We start from the raw sequence: 13,969 nt of genomic DNA on the forward strand, positions 1-13,969 counted from the left end.
TTTGCGGGACAAAAAAAACCACCAAATTTTGCGAGATTTTTTGCGGAATAAGCTAAATGTCCATTAAAATGAATTGACAGTGGATCTGACGGGTGGGGCACATTGCCAGAGCTGAGGTGGCATCACAGTTTGTGAACCTGCTGACATGGACCTAGGTCCCACCTGTCAGACTACATTAAAAATCAAAATATGTAAAACAAAAGATGGGAGAGGTCGTCTCCTTCCCCGACCGGGTCCCAACCGGATGCCCACTGCCGTCCTAGGAGCAACCCACCACCGCCGAACTCCGGCGAGGCTCCGGCAACCCCATCAACTGGCTCCCCCTTGACCCCGAGGTCTTTTCCAAGCCTGGCGCGTCCCCGCGTGGCCGCCGCCACCGTCGTCTGGTTCCCCCACGGGGCTGGGGAGGGGGTGTGGCCAGGGCTCGGTCAAGGGAGAGGCGTGGCGGCGAGCTGCAACGCCTAGCCAGGGAAGCTGTGTGGTGACGCTCTGTAAGAGGAGCTATGCGACGGGGGAATCTGGTCGAGTTGGGGAAGGAGAGCTGTGCGACGCCCTCGGCCGCGAGCAGGAGCGCACTGGCGGCGGCGCTTGGCGACGCCCTCGCGTGAGTGAGGCAGTGGAGCGGTGGTGGTGGACCTATGCAGGAGGGGAATGGTGGCGCCTGAGCTGAGCCAAGACCGACGGGATCTGGTCGCCCGTGGTCACGGGGGAGAAGACGTCCCCATTTTTTTTTAATTGAGCTGACATGTGGGACTCAGTCCACATCACCAAATTATGCCACCACAGCCCTGACTTGTGGGCCATGCTTGTCAGATTCCCTACCAATTCGCGTTCAATTCACATTTAGCGTATTTTGTAAAAAAAAAACCTCACAAAATTTGGTGGTTTTTTGTCCCGCAAACGTAAAGTGGTGGTAACATCAAAGTGGTGGTTTTATGCTATTAACTCGCCTTGAGGAGGTTTTGTTGCCCGTTTGGCGACGGCTGCCGGCGGGGGTTTTAGAATTTATAACTACCACACACCGAAAGTGTGCCGCGGTGCCGGGCAAGTGCTCTTGCTACTACCACTATCGTGGGTGGAGGCGGCTTTCATGACTCTCCATGAGATTGCGTGGGCTCACGGCGTGATGAGTCAAAGCAGTAGACCGTTGTTGGTGTAGAGGTTGATGCATGTCAAGCACAGGGTCGACGTCGAATCAAACTCGCTGCAGGAGCCGACAGGAGATGTCGTCATGGACATCATGGTGGTTGATGTCGACTCCGTCAGGACTGAGCAGATCAGGTCTGTAAGGAGGATAGAGCCCGCAGAGTTAAAGTGGAAGCTAAAGCTCCCGAAGATTATCTCCTCACCCTCGCTAAAGGAGGCAAAGGCCAAGGTTATCTCATCTCCCTCACTGAAGGAGGCAAAGGCTCTAGGCCACAGATCCAAAGTAGATCGCTTGACGAGGTTATTTCGTAACTGTGAATCTGCTTGGAAACTTCCTCTGAAAGTAGCTAATCGATGAACTATGTTCTCTAAATTTCTTTGGACATATGTGGCAATCATCCTAGCTTGGGCTTGTTAGCTCAGACTCGGAATCGTGGGCGGAGATCGCACAACATTCAGTCTGGAAAAGCCAGAACCATATTGAAGCAAAACAGAATGTTCTAAATGCACCCAAATTATTTTGACAAAACGTTGTGTTTCATCTCCCTCCCATTGGTGCTGGTGACTGAACACACATACAACAGGTTACACATAAGCTGACATAAGATGCTAGGGCTAGTGAGCCACTACTGGTCATCTAGCCTCCACACGTCATGAAGGAGCCTGTACCTCGCCGTGTTGGAGCCGCTGATCTGCTTCAGCTTGGCAAGTGGATTCGCTGGAGCCTTGGAGATGAAGCTCAATGGCGAGCTCAGCTCATCGAGCTCATCATCGCTCGTGTTGGACTTACGGAGGACTGCCGATCCACTCTTCCTAGGATCGCCAATGATGCTTAGGATTGATCCAGGTGCAGGGTATGAGTACAAGATGGGAGAAGCGCTGCAGGGGACCGCTTGTATGCCCTTGTCGCTGCCCTCTAGATGCTCCTGGCAATACCAAAGATTTCTTGCTAATTTTCCATGGTACAATACTGTGTAACTTGTGCTGATAATTACATTTTGGTCCATAACTCCAATGTTGTTATTTATTAACTAACTGTAGTTCCTCCTGAAACTACGAACCTATAATCTGAAGCTACAATCTTAAAAAGACTTCAGTTGTCAGAAATGACTACAGTTTTCACATATTATCTTCCCATCCCATAAAAACCATATTGTTTTCCAAAGAGCTCATTTTCATATTTAGTTTCAGTAAAAGCAAAGGTTTTGGAGATTCTGATTTCTGTGTTACATCATAAAAAAAACTTCTCCATGCCAGTAGTAAATGACGAATCTGCAGTCCTAGAAGTACTCAGGTGTTCTTTAAAACGAAACCTCCTTCCGGCAGGAGCATGATGTATTTATAGTCATGATATGATGTCTTCAGTATTGTGGAATTGCAGGGGAATGAAGCAAGTTATGTGCTTATCCTTTTAAATAATTAGTCTTGTTACCAACATAAGAACTAACTTTCTCATTGCATCCAAAGGTATAATAAACTAACCTCCAACTCTAGAGCGTGAAGCAAACTATCTTGAATTGGGTCTGGGCAAAATTCATCCGGCACAAAGCCATGAAGTATACTCCTTATGATCGATGAACTAAAGGTAGGACAAAGCTGTGAAAATTGAGACCGACAGCATTACAACGAAATAACATCAAATTGACCAGGTAAATTAATTCATATAGATAATTCATTAGAAAATATAAGCTCATACCTCTTTCCTACTTTCAATGAGCACATCTTTGGGGATCATTAGGAGATCACTTAATGCATTTAGAAAATAGAATGGTTTGCGAATTTCAGAAATGCCATTTTCACCATCCCCATTCTCAACTTCTAGATAGTCGTCCATATCCATACCAAACAAGTCGGTAAGGCATCTGGACCAGCTGCCAATCTACCACCACGATAACAAATATATGAGTTGGTGCTCTCAAATCTTGATCACGATTCATAAATCATATAAGCAAGTTCCATTGCTGTGGATATGACCTCACTATGCACATAATTGTACTTACAGCATTTTTCAGTTGGACCCCGGCACCAAAGCTAAATTTTCCAGATGGGATGGGAAGAACCTTCGGATCAGTTATTGGATCAGACATGGGATCTGTTGGAATCTCATCTTCTGACTCCCGTAAAATAGCATTGAACATTGCTATGTCCAATCTAGCTATGCACTGCTCCATCGCCTATCAAAGGGCAATAATATTGGAAATTAGTACTAGTTTAGAAGATTTATATAGAATGCATGTACTCATTATATGTGCCTAGAGTTTCAATCAAGAAGAGAAGATGCAGTTGAGCTGGCACCCTAAAAAACTTCTAGAATGGAATAATGTAGGGTGAAACATAAGAGGAAACAATATAGGTAGAATAACTTTTCGAAAAGCAGTAAGCAGGTGTAAAATGCATGGATAAATATTAGATCACAAAATTTTGAAGTTTTAAAATCATGCTCATGGACAGATTTAGCATCCAAAGTTCCAGACACTAATCATGGTGGTCAGTGGTCACAGTGCTTCACATATGTTTATTGTGAGTTCTGGTGAAATACAAGCGACAAAACTTGTTTTGCTCTTCGAGGAAACAATTTCATTGAATATGTCAATGAGTTCAATAGACATCTTGTTCTAGTTTATCATCACATGCAAGAAATATGGAGTACCTAAATTTAAGAATATGAAAATTTTGAGTTATTAATCGATCATATGAGGCTTACAAGTTTGGCCAACACAGGCAGGCACCCACATTCATGCCCAGCTGCCCTTACTGGGCAAATCTTCTCTGATGCCTGTTTGAAAGCCTTATTCCAAATGTCTATTGATAAGGTTGCTTGTTGCTGATTGCCCACAACAGTAATCTTTCCATAACGTTTCTTCAGATTCAAACAAGTCTTTGATTCACTACTTATATAAGCAGATTGCATATGTGGTGTGAATGCCTGCAAAGCAAAAAAAATAAAGGCAATGCATAAAGTTTAACAAAATCCTACAGAAAAGTAGATGCAACAAAGGATTTAAACTAAAAAGGAAACAAACCTGCCACCAAATGCATTCAACAATCCGTGAGAATATCCACGATTCAATCTTCTTTAATGCAGCTATAAACGTGTCAATATCTTCCCAGTTATCAAACTCAGGTGAAAGCAGTTTTCCTTTCTTCCGATTAAGTGATTCCCACATTGATGCAGAATTTCTCCTGGATGCTGTGCTGGAATTATAATCAGCAGCATTAATGCTATTTCCGTTGTCCGATTGCTTACAAGTCTCAGTAACAATTGCTCGCAGCACCACACAGTTTGACAGCCAGAAACTCAACCTGATTCGAAAAGTCACAGAATACGGATATCAGAATACATTATATATATTTCAACATTATACTACCTCTATCCCTATTTAGGTGGCGCATACGTTTTTCGATATTTAAGTTTAACCATCGATTTGACCAACAAAACATAGGTGATGTGTCATGCATGGCATACCAATGAATTTGTATTCAAATAAAGTTTTTAGTGGTATATTTCTAATAACAAGTAACACATTTAATATGGGTCAAATTAATGGCCAAAGTTTGGACACGCAAAACAAGGGCGCCACATGCATTGGGACGGAGGGAGTATGAAGTTTCCTCTAGTACTGTACTCTACATAATGACAAGAGAATAAAGTTATGCATGTAAAAGGTAATCAAGTGATTGTCAATTGTTCCACCCCAAAAAGTAGGCATTCATTAAAATTTGAAGATTTGAACCCAAGAGGAAATCGTATGCACCTTGCAACATCATATCCGCAAGCTTTTGCGACAAAAACCAGCCCAGAGGAAGCACTCCTTGCTGCACTTCCCATCTTTTCTCTGGGCCAGTTTTTAAATGCATGAATAAAATGCCTAGACAGCCTTCGTGCTGGTGTATGGACCTTGTTTGCTGAGCTACCATGTTCTGCAACAACAGAATAAAGGCCTATCTCAGAAGCAGCGGCTTCCCGCAGCTCAGTTTCAAGCATCTCAACTTTAAGTTCCAGTTCTCGAACTTTGTTATCACTTCGACTATTTGAAATGCGTATTGGCACCTGGGCTTGCATTACATTATCAGTGCTGCCCTTAGTATGATGAGCGATTAAGATATCTTTGGAATCAACTTCATTCACTTCTTCCTTCTGGGAATCAACTTTCTTATTTATGGCACTTCCGTTAACATCTGGAACTCTCATACTGAACCTCATATTCTTTTCTCTATCACTAGTTAAAGTGCTATATGTTCTGTCGCGAAATTGTCTTTGATTGGAGTCAGTCATACCATAAGCAAATGACATTTTACGACCAGTTCTGAGAGCACTGTGTGGTGGAAGAGATGGAGATTGTTCTCTGGGTAAATCTGATAAAAGAGACAGCATCCCTGGATGGATGCTTGCCTTTTGAATTTGAATCGGATGATTTTCAACTTCTTCAGTCCTCACTTTTGTACTGGAAGATGGCACTTCATGCTGGGAATCCAGTGATGAGCTGGTGCCTTCATTACCAACTACCCTGACATCCTTTCCCTGGAATTTTTCAAACTAAATTTATATGGTGCAAAATAACAAGATTCCATATTAATTGGAGATGAACAACAGAGGTAAACTACATCATTACTGTTCTTACAGGAAGTAGTAACATGGTGTTTACTCGATGGAGTAATGTAAAGGAAGAGATATACTACGCATTGTACAATCAACAGCAATGATTTGACTTCAGATTAATGGTGTGTACAAAATAAAGGAATGGATACTGCTTTTTATATATCAATCAGTCAAACTTTATAAACTAATTGAAACATGATGGTAGTAAAAACTCCCTATGCCATACCCAAGTGCTTCTACCTTTTGCTTTTCTATTGGAATAAAAAAAGGGAACTTTTCAAGCTAAGATGTGAACAGACAACAGTCTATCTACATGTAAAGACGAATCTCTGTATTTAGCAATTACCTTGAGAGAGTCCTGGGATCTATTACTACCTGTGTGCACACTCCCATCAGAGCGGTACGGATATGGAGTTTCTTCCTCATCGTCATCAGTGAAGGAAGCAAACCCAGCATCCTCAGTGTACTCCTCACTCATTGTTGCCGACACAAATTCCTTTGAATCCTTATCAACTGATGCCTCTTTGGATAATGCATCTCTCGAGGAAACACTCGAGCTATCCCCATCCAACGGCTGAATTCGAAGATAAATCATAGGATGTGCATTGCTTTTAAAACTCCTTTTACAGTTGAGAGGCACTGGAACAGCAGTGTCCTCGTGAAACATTGCATGCTCGGCCAAATCTAGGGTTGCAGTCCCCAAATGCTGTCCCTTGAGTTTATCCCTTCTCGGTTCATATAAATTCAACTCGAGCAGATTCCTCTGCCACTTTCCACTTTTGGATGACCCCTCCTTTTGAAAAACAACCTGTATGCTTATGAACTCATTAAATTCGATCTTACCTACTGTGGAACCTGACCCGATTGATGGTGCAACAGTGTTTGTCTTCCCAGAATTTCGCTCACCGTTTTCCCAAAAGAGAACCGCAGAACGCAAAGATTTGATGGATTCAGAAGGGGGCCATGGGCTTATTTCTTGGATGAAGATATTGAAGTCTACATGGATGGCGGCATCCTTCTTTGTCTTGGTTCGGAGACCAAGCACCATTGCTGAAACACTAGATACTGACTGAGCTTATGGATGGTATCTGAGAACCGAATGAAGACAGGACCCTCACTGTGCTCCGGTCTCAGTTATCCATCAAATTCAGATCAGGTGAATACAATTTTTTTGCAGGAAGCACATATCCTGCAATTAGTAACTGTACTAAGTTACTAACAAATGAAGAAATGCAGCTACTGTATATGAAATATAACATTCATTAATAACAAGTCCTACAGCACATGTAAATAGGGATGAACTTATTACAATGATGGCCGACAACAGAGCTACACCCATCTCATGAATACAACTGTTGACACCATAAATACAGGATAAAGAATCTGCTGTCTCGATAAAGAACTTTAAAAAAAATCGAGCAAAGATTTATATACAATTAGGGCCCGTTCGGCAACGCTCCAGCTCCTGGCTCCGTGGCCGGAGCGAGCGGAGCTGCCCCGAACACATGGGCTTCCGCGGATCTGGACAGAAGGAGTGCTCCAGTCTTTTGAGGAAAAACGCAGAGCGACTGTTTCGGCGATTCACGAAAAGGAAAAGAGCGGAGCGGCTGGAAATTGCGGCTCTCTGCCACCGATAAGTGATTTTAACCAGTACCTTATCAGACTAGTCTCTCATCTCTGTCCCGAGAACATCACATGGCGCTCGAAACCTAGTCTCACGGCCGCCGGCAGCAAAACAAGACCATCGGTTAATTGATCTGCCCTACGCAAGATTTCGATTCCACCTGCCGTCTGGACCTCACGTGCCAGAGCTGTCCGCCTCACCGAGCTAAACTGCCGCCGCCACAAGTTTCCGGCCGCCGCCTCCAGGTTCTATGCCGCCGCAACGACTTCCCTTCCGCCGCATCCAGATACCCATAGTGAGGATCCTGGTCGTGGCATCCCTACTCAACCCCATCTCTGACCTCATCTCAACTCCTCTGGTTCGTTTACAGAGATGCGTTATGCGCTATGCAGATGAAATATTCCTGGTAGTGAAGTACATAAGATTTTTTTGGTAGTATACAAAGTTGTGGTACGCGCTATGCAAATTGAATACTGCTGGTTGGTTGGTTCTGTTTCTTGTTTCTTCTACAGAGATGTGTTACGCTCTATGCATGTGCTATATGATAAATTGTAGGGAAGCATTTCCTATATGATAATTTTTTTCGTAGTTCTGAATATTCAAATTATAGACAATTTTTGGTAGTCTAGAAAATGTGACGTGGATTTTTATAGACAAGTTTTGATCATGGCCGCTGAATAGACTGATGACAACACTCGGATTATCACCGAGTTGTTTACTGGGCAAGTGAGGATGGGAAATAGGCCGAACACTCACTTGACTCCCAATGTATATGAGGAAGTGGCCAAACAGTTCAGAATAAGAACAGGTATGGAGTACAAGAGAGACCAATTGAAGAACAAGTGGGACTGGAGCGGAATGGGACTACGAGCGAAACACTGTGAAACAAGATGATAAGTGGTGGAAGAAGGCAAAGCAAGTGAGTTATCATCCTTATTTTTTTCCATATTGTAATGTATTGTCTTTTCTTATTAACTAATGTTCTCTTTTTGTATTACAGAAGATTAAAGGTGTTGGCAAGTTTAGGAAGCAAGGACTTCGCAATGAATAAAACTTGAAGGTCATGTTTGAAGACATAACTAGTGATGGTACTGATCATTGGAATCCTGGATCAGGCATACCACCCCCTTCTAGTGCAACATTAGCTGCTGAAATTAATGTTGATAACATCCATGATTGTGATTTGGAGGATATCGAAGCACCACCAACTCCTACCGATGCAGGAACAAGTGCTTCAAGAGTTAAGAGGTTTGGAAAGTTTGTTCATGAGAAGAGCAAGAAACCCAAGACCGCACAAGTGATGCGGGAGCAGAATACAAGGATTGGTGATATTGCTGAGAAGTCGCATTCATCAGTCTTTCATACAAAATGACAACGCCACATCTGTTACATCCCTCATGAATGATGTGCTTGTTTCTGGTGCAACTGAAGGTAGCTTCATTTCTACGAACTTGTTTGTGAAGAGAGAGGCAAGGGGGATGATTTTGCACATGAGTGTTGCATCTCGGTTGGGTTGGCTCCGCAGGAAGTATGGCAAAGTATCCTAAGTAGATGGTTCTATTTTATGTATAAGTGATGATTGCTTATGCACTATGTGTTGTCGAAACTATTTGCTCACATTTTTGAAACATTTGTTGCTATTTGGCTTGTAATAAGTGCTTGGATAATATTTATCTATGGATCACTATTTGGTTTGTTGATTTATTTTTGAACAATGTGTGTATGATTCTTACTTATGTTTGGTGACTTATTCGTTGCATATGTGCAGATGTCATCGGATAGCGATAGTGATGATGACAAGTACTATGAAATGAAGAAAAAAATGGTTTGCCATCATGCACAAAAAATGTCCATCATTTGTTCAGGTGCATCAAACATAGTTGGGAAGTATTGCGAGAATTGGGTGATGAAGGCCGCGCCTAGGACATCTATCTTGAGTGGGTTTGGATGGTTATAAGAGAGACTATTGGCACGCCCGGAGAGACCTACACAATGTTGAGAATGAGTGCAAAGGTTTTCTTTGACCTTCATGACATGTTGGTGGAGCAGTATGGCCTCAAACATTCCACCTTTGTTAGCAGTTATGAGTATCTTGCTATGTTCTTGTGGATCTTGGGGGTTGTGAAACAAATAGAAGAACACAAAACCATTTCAAACATTCAGCAGATAGTATCCAACGTAAATTTCATGAGGTACTCATTTGTGTCGTCAAGATGGCCGCTCACTACATGAAGCCCAAGGACCCAAATTTTCAGATAGTGCATCCTAGGATTAAGAACAATAGAAGGGCATTTCCACATCTCAAAGACTGCATTGGTGCAATTGATGGGACCCATATTAGGGCTGTTATTCCCGAGGATGATCAAGTTGGATACATTGGAAGAACTGGCACGGTCACTATGAATGTTATGGCAATATGTGACTTTGATATGCATTTCACTTATGCTTCAATTGGACAACCTGGGGCTATGCATGACGAGTGTGCTATCATGCAATCGATAAGGACCGGACCAGCTTCCCCCATTCCCCAAAGGGGGAGCTTTATTCTATTCATTATTACAACTAATGTCATGTATGTGAAAACTTATATAACTTATTCTATATGTGAAAACTACCTTGTAGATGTTGGCTATCCAAACAGGTTTGGATATCTCGCACCTTACAAAGGAGAGAGAGATATCAAGTCCTGGAGTTCCATAGAGGTGTAGCACCAACTACTCCAAAAGAGAAGTTTAATAAGATCCACTCAGCCAAGCGCAATTGCATAGAAAGAGGCTTCGGTGTTTTGAAGATGAAATGGCAAATTTTGCTTAAGATGCTTAGTTACTCAATTGAAACCCAGAAGGTGATCATTGCTGCATGTATGACATTGCACAATTATATTCTTGCACATGACAGAGAAGATGTTCATTTTGAACGGTGTGATAGAGACCCGAATTATGTGCCAACAATTCCCGAACAGTATAAGTGATATGCAGTTCCCACGGGTGCGTCTGAATCATCAACTACTGAGGCAAGTGGTCATGACATGGATGAGATTAGGGATCTACTAGCTACCGCCATTGCTCTCAGTTGGTAATATGGTAATATTCAGAGCATTTTAGCAATACATCGCCATGTAATAAATGATATTTTGATTTGCAAACATATGCAAATGTGGTACTTTTGTTCCACGAGACATATGACATGTTGCTTTAATGATACAAATTTTCTTAGTATGTGTCGTCGGTTATGAGAAATATAGCACTAATATCCGGCTGTATAGTGCATAGCTTCCGATTGCTCCAATTGAGAAGGCGTGAGCTTTATTGAGCCAGACAGCCTTCATAGCACTACTAGGCTCAAAGCCCATCATACGATCGCTCCTACCTAGGCGGGACCTGCATGCTACCACCTAAGCAGGCTTCATCTGTCCGAAATGGGCTGGCAGCCCAAGCTTTCACAGAGCAGGGTGATAGGACCGGTGATCGCTCGCCAGCCTCGATCGGTAGAGCGCTACAGCCTCAGAGCGGAGCGGGACTTGCCGAACGGGCCCTTATTCCTTTTCCGTGACTAAATACTCCCTCCGATCGGATTAAATTGATGTGGAGTTGTAAAGATCACAATTACACAGTTCATGGGGTAGTAGTACCTATGGAACTATAATAATTAATAAACTACAAGTATATGACTCCGAGGGAATAACACATGATGATCAAGATTTAGCTAACATGTAGAAAGCCACCCTTAAAACGGCATTTCAGTAAGATCCCTAAGAGCATCTCAAGTCGTGTTCCCAAAATGGTGTCTGATTAAAGCGTTGGATCGGTCGTTTGGGGGACGCCGCACCTTGGTGCCGCGCTTGGGGGGCGTCCCTCTCCAGCCGCGTTCCCTGAAACCAACCCCAAAACAATTTTCTATTTAAAATTAACGCTTTACTCATAATTTTAGAGATGCTTTGTCGCTTTTTTTTTAAAACATTGAAACGGACGACGAAGAACATCTAGAAACCTTGGAAGACACCAATATAGGGCATACAAAAAACCTATACTAGAGGTCGGCTCTAGTCTTCTTCCGCTGCCGTCGTCGTCAATGTCGTCCCCCGAGCCATTGTGGTAGTGGATACGGCAAGACTCTTTGTCATACACCTTGACCTTAATCTCACTGCCTTCGTAGAAGAAGTTCAACAAGCAGCCGACCTCGACGTCGTGGTTGGGCGAACTTCTTCCAGCCGATGTGGAGGTACATCTTGCTTTCCCCATTGAACAAGAACTCCACGGTCCACCGGCAGAAGTTGCAGCCTACTTCCCGTAGGGTCACCGCGGCCGGCTCCCAGCCGGCGAGAAATTCGGCGAATGCGTCCAGGAGATTCTTCTTGCCAAAAGGGGCGTCGCTGATGAATATGGCGAACTTGAAGTACTTGTTGAACTTGAAGTACTTGTTGCAGGGGCAGTCCTCTTCCTCATGCGATGGCGAGCGTGCAGCCCGACCGCCCTGCCCCCCTCCTCGCCACGGCCGAGGCGGCCGCGACCAGTTGAACCCACCATGGGGCGCATGTGGAGAAAGTTGGGTCGCGGCGGCTAGGGTTGTGGATGTGTAGTGCTAGGGTTGTGTGGGAGGGGCGATGAGCGAGCACCCCATTTTATACACACGTAGGACAAAGCGTGACGAGACATCTCGATGCACGTCTAGGAAACTGCACCGTCGCTGCGCGGAAATAAATTGTATTCGCCAGAGGTAGACGACGGGGGCGCGGCAACCCTGTGTGGCTAACGAATCAGGCCCGCCACTAAGCAAGTTTTCGGTCACTACGCAGGTTTTCGTTCTGTCCGGTGTCCCCTGTAGCAGGCACAGGCTCGGGGCGCCGGATACCGTATTGAGCCGCGTCGAACTAAAAAGAGCTTTCGGGCACGCGGCTGGGAGGTCAAACGTTCGGTGCACCCCAAATCTCTTTGGGAACGGGACCGGAGATGAACTGCATTTTTAGCAAGACCCCTAAAACAGAATACTAGTGCTGATCAAGAAAGACAGCAATTATCGGAGGAAGAATACCGGACAAAAATAAAGACAACAGAGACGAAATGCATCTCACATTCCAAATTTAACTATATGGGAATAAAAATAAAGTAAAATAAATGAAAATAGTGCTAGTAGCATGAAGAGATCTGGGAAAAGATATGACTTTGACCAGGTTATGGCCAGGACCCCGATCCAAAGTTTCCACTCTTATGGGGGAACAAAAGGTATCAAGAAAGCGCAGGGATGGAGAAATCGGTACCTTTTAGGGAAGAAAAGATGGGGATTTGTCCAAGGGGTTACACTAAATTGAAGTATTAGGAGAACTCTAGAAGCACCACAAAGAACAAGCAACAACCCATTCTTCTCGGTACAACAGTACTGAATGCGAATTAAATGCTAAATGTCTAATACACAAATCGGTAAATAAAAAAAATGTAGTTGATTCGAACGCAGGCACCAGTCGAATCAAACCCATACAGGGAAGAACCAATCAAACAAGTCAACCGAACAGGAAAAAGAAATGGAGAAGAGAAACAGCATGTACCTTAATCTACCAGGCCAAATCCCCCGCAATGGAAGGAGACGGAAACTATCGATGGAATGACAGGAAGAGGGGAGAGAGAAGAAATTGGAGCTGCACACGCTGGAATGATTGAATCGGTGATTGAGTTCGTGGGCACGCAGTAGTAGCGGTCGGTGGGGTTTGGGGATGCAAGAAGCCGGCCCTCCTCGAACATGAGGCAACACGGGGTTAAAACGTCTCACCGACTTCCACCCGATTCTCACAAATAGGCGCGTCGGCAAGTGCGTCGGCAGTGCATCTATGTGGGATGATGTTTCCACACCGGTATTTTCACCGAGCCCTATAAAAAATCTCAAACTTCAGAAAATCGACGTGAAGTTCTTGTTGAAGAGGCCCCGACGACCTCAACCGAAGCCCTTCGAATAGGAATACTTTCGAGCGAGCCAGGCGTTTTTACGGGGCTCCAAAACATGCCGGTGTTTTTTGGGAAGCGTCGATGTGGGTGTTTTCTCTCACTATGATCCTAATAAAGCTATTGGGAGCACTATTAGAAGCGTCGGTGGAGATGCTCCCGTCGCGTCCCAATGCGGCCCCCAAATCGCTCCGGCTTGAGAGCTTGGGGGATGTTTGGGCATGTCGTTGCCCAGTCGCGCCACCATTTATAGGCCCCAAAACAATAAAGATGCACCCAAAAAAAAAAGTTTCATTCAAATTTGATTATATTTTACAAGTTTGAATGAAAACAGCTAGATCATCTAACCCTAGCCTACTGGCCACCCGGCGGTGCGTTCGACGGCCCCGCTCGTCGTCGCCTCCCCTCCGCTGCTACTCGTGCGCCGCACGCCGCCTCTCCCTACGGAGCGTGACGAGAAGACGCCACTGCTCGTTCGCCGCGTCGTCGCCTCCCCTCCGTAGCTGCTCCTGCTGGAGGGAGAGTTCGACGCCATGGCGAACCCGCGCATCGTTGTCCTCCTCGCAGGCACGGGTGACGTCCTTCAGCTTCTACTACGACTCGAACGACTCAACGATCGCCAGCTGCTGCGTCGCCTGCTCCTCATGGTCTGGCCCGTTGCATATC

At 44.5% G+C, this 13,969-nt stretch overlaps 1 protein-coding gene across 2 annotated transcripts; it reads right to left on the reverse strand.

The window, feature by feature from the left end:
• Positions 1–1,626: 1,626 nt before the first annotated feature.
• Positions 1,627–13,176, reverse strand: LOC127300734 (uncharacterized). 2 transcript variants are annotated; one of them, XM_051330888.2, is made up of 9 exons: positions 12,913–13,176; positions 6,093–6,935; positions 4,902–5,668; positions 4,170–4,449; positions 3,851–4,072; positions 3,147–3,320; positions 2,843–3,025; positions 2,629–2,742; positions 1,627–2,072 (listed from the first exon to the last, which is right to left on the reverse strand). In XM_051330888.2, exons 2-9 carry the CDS (start codon positions 6,792–6,794, stop codon positions 1,773–1,775), a joined length of 2,742 nt encoding a protein of 913 aa, XP_051186848.1. In that variant the 5' UTR covers positions 6,795–6,935; positions 12,913–13,176; the 3' UTR covers positions 1,627–1,772. The 2 variants fall into 2 exon arrangements, with proteins under 2 accessions (XP_051186848.1, XP_051186849.1); XM_051330889.2 differs by having other exon boundaries at positions 6,093–6,948.
• Positions 13,177–13,969: the final 793 nt, after the last annotated feature.

Source organism: Lolium perenne, chromosome 5 (assembly GCF_019359855.2).
Source record: "Lolium perenne isolate Kyuss_39 chromosome 5, Kyuss_2.0, whole genome shotgun sequence".
Lineage (NCBI taxonomy): Eukaryota > Viridiplantae > Streptophyta > Magnoliopsida > Poales > Poaceae > Lolium > Lolium perenne.